The sequence below is a fragment of the Apium graveolens genome, chromosome 4 (assembly GCF_009905375.1).
Source record: "Apium graveolens cultivar Ventura chromosome 4, ASM990537v1, whole genome shotgun sequence".
Taxonomy (NCBI): Eukaryota; Viridiplantae; Streptophyta; class Magnoliopsida; order Apiales; family Apiaceae; genus Apium; species Apium graveolens.
This window is the reverse complement of record NC_133650.1, coordinates 286703315-286713406: the sequence shown is the minus strand read 5'-3', so window position 1 is coordinate 286713406 and position 10092 is coordinate 286703315. Positions and strand designations below refer to the sequence as shown.

The following is a 10092-nucleotide window of genomic DNA, read 5'->3' as shown; positions in this document are numbered from 1 at the left end:
AATTTTATAAATTATATTTAAATTTGGTTTATATATATATAATATTTTTTATAATTTTATATGAAATATTTAAACTTTCTTTATTTTTAATTAAAATTAAATTTAATTTTACACAAATACACGACACTAAAAATATATAATACACGAAAATATACAAATACGGAATTAAATAAATTGTAGATTAGTCATGTCTGGGTTTAGCATTTAACGAAAATACACCGAGTATGTTTTTTATTTACATAGCCATTTATTTCAAATTTTATTTTATTTGATTCAAAAAGTAGTGTACAGTTGGTTCAAAATAAAAATATTAAAAATATAGTGTTGTGTTCTATCAAGCACCGAAAAACATAACTGCCGAGTGCCGAGTGTAATAGACCTCGTACGTTACAACTTACAACCTCCAACCACCCTTCATTTGACAACAATTTATACCTGGGCACTGGCCACTCTCTCTCCTAGGTTTCTACTTGTGTTCTTTTGCTTGTCGGAACAACAATTACTTCAAAAAATCATGACCAATCACTCTAATGAGCAGGTATGTACATTTTTTTTATGTTTTGATTTTTTTTATATGAATTTCATGTTCTCTTTTATTGTTTAGTAGTTTTATGCTATAAAGTTTTGATCTTTATTGATAATCTTGGGTTTTTAGTGATTGTAAGTGTTTTGTATTTGCTGAAACTTGGGTAATTTTATTCTTTATGTGTTTTTGTATATTAATTTAGTGTTTTATTGTATTTAATAATAGTTTTATGCTATCAAGTTTTATTCTTTATTGGCAATCTTGGGTTTTTTTAAAGTTTTGTATGTATCAGTGGTTGTAAGTGTTGTGTGCTTGCTGAAACTTGGGTAATTTGATTCTTTATGTGTTTTTGTATGTGAATAACATGTTTTCTTCTGATTTTATGCTATAAAGTTTTGATCTTCATTAAAAATCTTGGGTTTTTTTAATGACTTGTATGTATCAGTGGTTGTAAGTGTTGTGTGTTTGCTGAAACTTGGGTAATTTGATTCTTTATGTGTTTTTGTATTTGAATAACATGTTTTCTTGTATCAGACAGTGATTTTATGCTATAAAGTTTTGATCTTTATTGGCAGTTTCAGGTTTTTTGTGATTATATATATCAGTGGTTGTTAGTGATTTGTGTTTGATGATTTTTTGGTTGTCAAATTCAGAAATTTGGGTAGAATTGACCCTAGTAAGACTGTAAGAGAGGGGAATTTAAGCGATTATATTTGAAATGAAGCACATTATTAAGAAGATTTGAGTTTGATACTGAACATTTATTTGATTGGAACAAAAACTAGTTGTAAAAACCATGAATCTAATAGTGAGCAGGTATAGATTTTGTGTTTTTATTTTTGAATTACATGTTTTCTTGTATTAGACAACGATTTTGTGCTATAAAGCTTTGATCTTTATTGGTAATTTTTGACATCTTGTGGTTTGTATGTATCGCTGGTTGTTAGTGATATGTGTTTGCTGAAACTTGAGTATATTTGATTCTTTATTTGTTTTTGCATATAGTTATCAATATCATGTCTTTTATATCAAACAGTGGTTTTATGCTATAAAGCTTTGATCTTTATGTTAATTTGAAATTTGTGTTAACATGTCTGTATCAGCGGTTGTTAGTAATATGTGTTTTGCTTGATTCTTGGTTTTCAAATTCAGAAACTTGGTAAGATTTGATTCTTTATGTGTTTTTGTATGTGAATTGCATGTTTTTTTGTATCAAGCAGTTGTTTTATGCCATAAAGGTTTGATTTTAATTGGTTTGTGATTTTTACGTATTAGTTGTTGTTAGTGATGTGGTTGCTGATTATTTGTTTGACAATCAGAAATTTGGGTAGATTTGGTTGTTTACTTGTTTTCCAATATGGTTTACATGTTTTCTTTAATCAGACAGTATCTTTATGCTATATTTGATATTAATTGGTTATCGGAAATTTTTGTTTGTTGTATTGTATGTATTAGTGGTTGTCAGTGATATGTATTTGCTGATTGCTTGGTTTCAAATTTAGAGCTTGGGTATTATAGTTGATTGTTAGTGATATCTACGATTTATATTTGCTTTGTGAAATGGGAGAGGGATTTTACTCAAATGAAACCATACTAACCATAGCCCTACTCGGGTTGTCTTTGTGAAGACTTTAGTGAAAGAAGAAATTTTTAGCGAGTATATGTGAGCTTTCTGAAGCTCAGTTATAGGAAGATTTGAGTCTAACAATGAACATTTAATTTACCTAAACGGTTCAATTATATGCGCACAGTTATATAAGTCTTCTTTTACTTTTAGTAAATAACGGATGAAATTACCGTTGGATTTGTAAATAAAAAGCTAGGGTTCGTTTTTGCCTCATCAATGTTACGCTATTAGGTGGGTTACGTGTCTTGGTATGCTAGGGTGTAAATCTACAAATTATTTTTTAGCTAGGCTACATTTTAAACGATCACTCTAATAGTGAGCAGGTATATAACTTTTCTTTTATGCTTCGATTCTTGCTTTTGTATATGAATTACCTGTTTTCTTGTATTAAATAGTTTTATTCTATAAAGTTTTGATCTTTATTGGTAATTTAAGTTTCTTTGTGGTTTGTGTGTAATGCTGTTTCCAGTGATATGTTAGCTGATTCTTGAGTGGCTTATTTAGAAACTTGGGTATATTGAGCCCTTATGTATTTTTTGTTTGTGAATTACATGCTTTTTTGGTATCAAACAGTGATTCTACGCTATAAAGCTTTGATCTTTATTGGTAAATTTCGGGGTGGTTGTGATTCGTATTAAGCAGTGGTTGTGATTGATATGTGTTTTCTGGTTTCTTGGTTATTAAATTCAGAAATTTGGGTAGAGTTGATTGGTACTGATATCAATTGTTTTATGTTTGCTTTGTGAAATTGGGAGAGGGCTTTTACCCTAATGAAGCCATGCATACCATAGATTGTAAAAAGTATGCAAGGCTAACTCTTCACGAGCTGTTTCCTTGAACTTAGTAAGAGAGGTGAATATAGCGATTATGTATTAACCTTATGAACATTAATTTTCTTAAAAGTTTTACATAATATGCACACAGACAGATAGGGCTTCTTTAGTTTTTAATAAATAATGGATGTATTGACCGTTGGATTTGTAAATGGAAAGCTAGTGTTTGTAGTCATGCCCTGAATTATGAGGCACGTAACTGTGCATGCCTAATAATGTAGCCTGTGGATTGTAGATGGGACACTTTAACTCGGTAATAGGACACCTCATCATGGTTAGGTTCATGTATCAGGTGTGTAACTTGTCTTGCACATTATGCTAGGGTGTAAATCTGAAAATTGTTACAATGTGATGTGTCATGTCATATTTGACAAGTTTCAAGTGAATCACAATTAATTTACATTTCACTAGTAACATTGTTCCAGCCTTCCAGGTGATATTTCCTTTTTTTGCAGTCTTTAACTTTGAAGCGCAATTATTTTTTACTTTCTAATGTTATTTTACCATTTCAATGCGTTATGCTTAATTATGATTTGTGTCATGTTTTTATTATAGGTGTGGTCACTTTAGGTGTGTGTTTGCATGGATATAGTTGGTATGAATTGTGTGTCTGCCTGCTTGTTAGAAAAAAACTTGTTTACCTAGTCGCTCAACAATTAAACCTAATGGAAGGAGTTCTGGACTGCCGGAATCCTTCTGCCAATTCTCTGATGGTATTGCATCTTTTTATTAAACATTTGACTAAATGCTTGATCATTTCTTTCAGCAGATATATGCCCAAAATTCATCACCGGCGCTACTTGTGGATCAAGGTTGGCACGATATTACTGTAAAGAGTGAACCAGAAAGTGAGACACTCTCACAGGCAGAAAGAGCTCTTAAGGTTATTACAAATTTCAAAGTTCAATATGTGATCTTCAAGTATCATTGTTGTATATGCATGGATATGCGCTTTTGTCTGTTATTGATAAATGAGTGCTCCGTTACGTTCAATATTGCAGAAATTGCAGGAGGCTTTAGAAAAGAAAGGTCGAATACTGAAGAAACATGAAGAAAACATTAAGTTTCTAACAAGACAGGAAAATACCTTAAATGACACAATTCTAGATCTGCAAGGTATGATGTATTACCATTCACCTAGTGTGAGTGTCAGCACGAGATTAACGCTCTTCATTATCATAGTACTAATGCTCAGAAAATAAAAAGTCAGAATATTTCTGCCTAATGCTCAGAAACTAACTTGTCACAAATCTTAAAATTTCCTTTTTCGATTTATTGTCTACCTTCCTCTGATAGGAAGAGAATGCATAGAATACCAAATTCCATATCTAGAACTCTATTCAATAATACCACCTTTATTTAGCTATTTCCATGTGTCCTTGATATAAAAAGTTACTTCTTATTTTAGTGATATTCACCATGATTCTTTAAGCATAATTCATGTCATCTCACTACCAATAGTAAATAAAGTATCTCACTACCAATAGTAAAATAAAGTATTTCCTTTTTGATAATGATAACAAGTACAGCTCTATTTCTCTGTCTATAAGAAAGTTCCCAACCAAAGAGATTGATTTTGGAAACTAAATCTTTACAGCTTATATGTAAAGGTTGGTTTTGCAGTACAATATATTTTAATTTCCCTGATTATTGTTTTTGTATAACCTCCATAAAATGTATTTCCCAGTTACTCTTGGCAAGTATCATTCTTCAAATAGACCTATGATGGAAAGAGGCAACCTTTCCCAAGAAGAGAGCGAGGTGGAGAATATTCAACGTAATTTGAAGCACACAAATTCTGCTGCTGGGGTTGTGTGTCAGCTGAAGACTCGCCACAGTACTCGGGGTTCTCAATTTCCATTGACGAAGGGTATACTTGGAATTGTTGCAACCCTTGGGAAGGTGGATGATGATACTATAAACAGGTTTGCGCCATTCATATTCATTTGTAAATCTTGTATTCAACCAAGTTCTATGGGTTTTAAGTTTTTCTGATTTTCCCAGAAATTAAAGGTTCCTACTTCATAGTTTGTCTAGAGATATATTCTGTTGATCTGATCTGAAAGACTACAATATCAGGCATGATCAAGATATCCTACTTACGGCTCCACGTTTCCCCCAAGTTAATTCAAATGTCTCCCTTGTCTGGTTTCGTCTAGTGTAACAAAACAAAACTCATATTTTGTAAATGGGGAAATTATGATATATTTTGAAACTTTGATGAAATAATCTTTTTATAAAATATATAACGTTGGTATGTATAGATAGTGATTAGTTTGAATTATAATGGTGCACGGACTGATAGATTCATATTCTAGTTGCGCCTCTCCCCTCACAGGACCTACTCCCATACCCAATCCTAAAACTCCTTAATCTTTATAAAGTGAATATCTGGGAGAGTTAGAACAAACATGGTCTACTGATCTTATATGATACCAAACATGGGAGTAGGTCCTGTGTCTACTGATCTTATATGATACCAAACATGGTCTGCTGAACATGTATAGGACTTCCACTGATAATTTAGTAGTTGCATAATGACACTTTGGTTTTTTCTTTATTGAAAATTTCAAAGTTTAAACAACAGTACAATCTTTTCTGTGCTAGCTATCTCTCGAGTTACTTGGGGAAAACCAATATGCTGGCAGTTGTCTGCAAGACTCTTGACACTGTTAAAGCTATGGAGTCTTATGATAAAGAAGGCTTAGTAAAGAAGAATTCTGGCATTCATGGACTTGGAGCTTCAATCGGACAAACTATAGATGGACGATTTTGTGTCATTTGTCTTGAATGTCTTAGGTAAATGTTTTTGCTCTTATATGACCCTAGACCATGTTTCTTTTATTTCTGATTTGATATTTCTTTACTCTGTCTCATGTATCATGTATTCCTGCAGTCCATATGTTGGCGGGTTTATAACTAATGACCCACAAAGAAGGCTTGATATTCAAAAACCAAGATTACCCAATGGAGAAATTCCACATGGCTTCATTGATTATGCTGTGAATATGATTTACATTGACAGGGAAAACTTATTCTATGTCACACATGATGGTTATGGCCTTAGAGAGACCCTGTTTTATCATCTGTTCTCACGTGTGCAAGTTTATCAAACTAGGAAAGATATGATGCAGGCTGTATCCTTGATAACTGATGGAGCCATATCTTTGGATGGTGAAATAATAAAGAGTCCTGGAGATTATATCTTTGGCGCTGTGTAAGCTCAGTTGACTTTATAATCAGTTTTTATTAACCGAGTGTGCAAGAGCTGTATGTCACTTTTTTCTAATAACTGAGTGGTGCAAGAGCCTGGTTTTTATGCTTAGTTCTTCGAAGTTAAAGAATCGTAACTATGATTGGCTAACAATTTCTTTTTACCTAGTAAACAAACCACTGGTTTTTGAGCTTGTAAAAAATCACAACTTATTAGCTTGTATAGTTTTTCTTTGCATAGATAGTTGTTCTGCAGTATGGCTAAATATCTTTTTTACTTTCAAAACACATCTTTTTGCCAAAACTTTAAGCATAAAAAATCATTAATATAGTTTGCATGTAAAGTTGGTAGACAAAGGCTTTTTAATGGAAATGAAAATAAAATAGTTGTTGGTGCTTAATATTAGTAAATATACATAATGTGTACATCCCCCAGCTGCAGGCTTTCTCGACTTCTTGTACTGTGATGTATTTTAGAGCTAGGATATTGTTCTCCAATGACCATTTAAAGTTGAATTGTATTCTTGTTAAATTTTGTGTAATTTTAAGTAGAAGAAGGCTAGAGACCATCAGCACAGTTCATTCTTTAACTTGAAACTAATCCTCGTTGTGTTTTTGTTCTGACATGCTAATTATATATTTAATTTGTTATGCTTATATGGTTTCCTTTGCATTTTTATTTCTTCAAGGGAAGAAGCAGATGTGAAATTCCTGAAAGCCTCTGGACCACCATGTCCAACTGCTGATTACTCTGCCATTGAAGACAAGATAAAGAAGACAGAGTGGGAAAAGGAACGGATATCGGATGACCTGCGAAGAGAGCAAGTACTTTTAAAGCAGGCTAAAGTCACCTTCAATGCCAAGAGGGAAGAGCTTATCCAGTTCCTAGCACAGAGTTCGAACACTGTTCAGGTAATACTCTTCAATGAACAAGTACTACAAGTTGTTCTCTTCTGGGTTTCAAAACTATGTTGAACTCTTTTCTAGTAGCAATAATCCCTGTCACAGAAATAACAGAGTAAGAACTGTGCTGGGCTCGGAAAAGCTATGTGTATCAAAAATTTATATTTCGAACATGAATTTATCCATATTTCAGTATTGCAAGCTAGAGTAGACCAATGTGAGTCATTCCTGTGTGTAAATAACTTGATAATGCTCTTCAATGTCTTAGTATTATTTAGCAGTTGTGTTTGGGTGTCAAGACTGCTTTTTAACTCTGTCCTGGTAGCAATAATCCGTGTCATAAAAATAACAGTGCAAGAACTATATTGGGCCCGAAAAAGCTGTATGTGTCGTTAGATCTATTTCACAGATATAGTAAGAATTTTTGAATTTTACATGCTACAATGTGAGTCATAATTGTGTGTAAATTGCTTGATAAGTTTTTGGAAGATTTTCTTTACTAGGACATGGATTATTAATCATTTTATATAGAGTTTAACCTGGGCCCTAAAATGTTCTTGAATTACTAAATAAATGAGATTACTATGCTGATTTATTACTTAATATATACCATGACAAAGAACATTATGCCTTTTTAAAAACATTACTTAATAAGGAAAAGAGAATAGAAAGTTCACAATAGAAAAGTTTTCTATTAGTGCACCTCAAATTCACAATAGGTATATACTTTATATTACTAAATATCAGATTTTTCGAAACCATTGCATCTATACAGTTGAAAGTGATCAAATTTTAAATCTAATCTGCTTTTGTTCTGCATATTGATTTGACTACTTTTTGTTGTTCTAAATTTACACTATCTATGAAAAAAGTTGGAGGTTGTAACACGTTTTGATGTGATTTCCAGAGTCCAGCAGCCCGAGATGGATCGGCACTGAGATTCCAGATAAAATCAGAAGTGAAGAATGAAACCAGTTCAGGAAATTAAGGGTACTACTGCGTACCCTACTTCTGGCAACTGTGGTTGGTTGAGGTCCTTTTCCTGCTGTGAAGGAATTGCAAAGTTTTTCCATATGTACTGTGGGGGACTGGTTCTACAGTTTCATTCAGTATCACCGGAGAAAAATTTATACAGCAAGTTAAGTGTTGAACTTGTAGTTAGTATTGTTTCTTTATTTCAACTCTTGAGCTGTGGTATGCATTTCATGCTGCAAATTGATGAAACAAACTTGTAGGATCAGTTGTACAATGCATATCGTCAATTGGTTTCGCATTTTATCTCAGCTTTTCGACCTTTGTCTTTGAAATATGTCCCTCCCTCCATAAATGCCTCAGTTCGAAAATTCCTGTTGAAAGTCTTGTGTTTTTCATCTGTACATGTGTACATTTCAGATTGTTCTTGTCAGAGGGCGGTTTGGTAGTGCTTTTCGGTTGTTCATTAAAAACTGATCTCCTCCACATTTTCCCTCTCTCCCGACCTCACTCCGTTCCATTCCATTTTATCCGGTCACTCCGTTCCATTCCATTCTATCCGGTCGCTCGCCTCCACATTTTCCCTTTCTTTTAAGACCTCACCCCGTTCCATTCCATTCTATCCCGTCGCTCGCAACACTAGTGTTGGAATCCCAGGCAATATTCACTTGAAAATATGTTAGCTTTATGCCTTGAGATTAATCTTCGCTCAAGATTTACGGGATTAAGAACATGTTATTTTTTCGAATTTTCAGATTTTGTGACGGGGAACTGAAGGGAAAAAATGCATTTTGTCCCTTGCACCTTAGTAAACATGCTCACTAAAACACATTTTTAGTTAATTATCTTATTTTATTTATAAAAAATTCTAAATAAATACACATTTTCTGTTCGTGTCTGAAAAAATATATTTATTGTTGAAAAAGATATTTTTATTATATTCAAGATTTATCTTTGGTAATTATTTCACAATTTTTTTTTGGCAAGTAACAAGGCGTAATATTTATTTATCAGCACTGGAAAAAGTGTAAACCACAGTAAAAACGATTTTTTTACAGCTACCCCTTTATGATGTTCATAAAACCCCATTAAATGAAATTCTGGGTCATATTAGAAAGATGGGGAAGAAGGGTTTGCTCAGGGTCAAATTTGGAAACTTCCCATTAGTTTATGAAGTTTAAGGGCTATTTTTAAACTTGATTTGGGCAAGAAAGAGGTATAAAAATGTAATCTTTAATCTTGTTTTCTTAATTTGTTTTTTTTGTTCTTTGTTGTTTGGCTTGAATTTAATACTTTTCTTGGATGATTATGATACATGTGATTTGGGTAGTTGTTGGATGTATCTGTGCAATTATGATTAGAAAGAAAATAGCAATCTTGTGTTTGTAGGTGGTTTGTTGATTGTATTTTACAGGCTTTTAAGCAATCTTTGAAATTATTTTGTTGACTTGTTTGTTTTTTGTTCTTTGTTTTTAATACTTTTCTTGAATAAATCAAACGAAACCGAACATACTAATATAATCCCCTAAGCAGGGGTCTGGAAATGATAAAATGTATGCTCTCTTGAAAGTAGGGAGACTGTTTCCGTGAGACCCCCTCCATAGTGTGCATAATACATAAAAAGTGTGTATGATAGTTGTGAGACAATAGCTTAGCCCGTGATTTTTTTCATCCGAGACGTACCTCTAAAAGAATGCATTTTCACGATTAATGTGCCACTTACTCTATGCTTGATGAAACCCTAATCTAATTTTTTAGCTGATATAACTAATTTAAGGCCTTTGATGTCCTATCGATATGTCCTTGAAGATGTTTTGATCGAATACCGAGAGAGATATGTGTTGATCGAATAGCGAGAGATTTGTTTATGTAGTCTCAAACTGTCATGCGCCTAAATCTATAAATATGATTTGGGTTGGAAGTATTTGTGCAATTATAAGTAGAAAGTAAAGAGCTTTCTTTCACATAATCATAAGAATGGAATGGGGAACATTCGTGTTTATAGGTGGTTTTAAGTT

The 10092-nt window shown here is 32.8% G+C and overlaps 1 protein-coding gene across 2 annotated transcripts; it reads left to right on the top strand.

Moving 5' to 3' along the window:
- The first annotated feature begins 333 nt into the window (after positions 1 to 333).
- Positions 334 to 8385, top strand: LOC141721147 (protein DEFECTIVE IN MERISTEM SILENCING 3-like). Of its 2 annotated transcripts, none has more exons than XM_074523908.1 (8): positions 334 to 538; positions 3756 to 3869; positions 3988 to 4102; positions 4674 to 4911; positions 5594 to 5785; positions 5883 to 6203; positions 6889 to 7111; positions 8010 to 8385. In XM_074523908.1, exons 1-8 carry the CDS (start codon positions 515 to 517, stop codon positions 8088 to 8090), a joined length of 1308 nt encoding a protein of 435 aa, XP_074380009.1. In that variant the 5' UTR covers positions 334 to 514; the 3' UTR covers positions 8091 to 8385. The 2 variants fall into 2 exon arrangements, with proteins under 2 accessions (XP_074380009.1, XP_074380008.1); XM_074523907.1 differs by having other exon boundaries at positions 3753 to 3869.
- The last annotated feature ends 1707 nt before the right edge of the window (positions 8386 to 10092 follow it).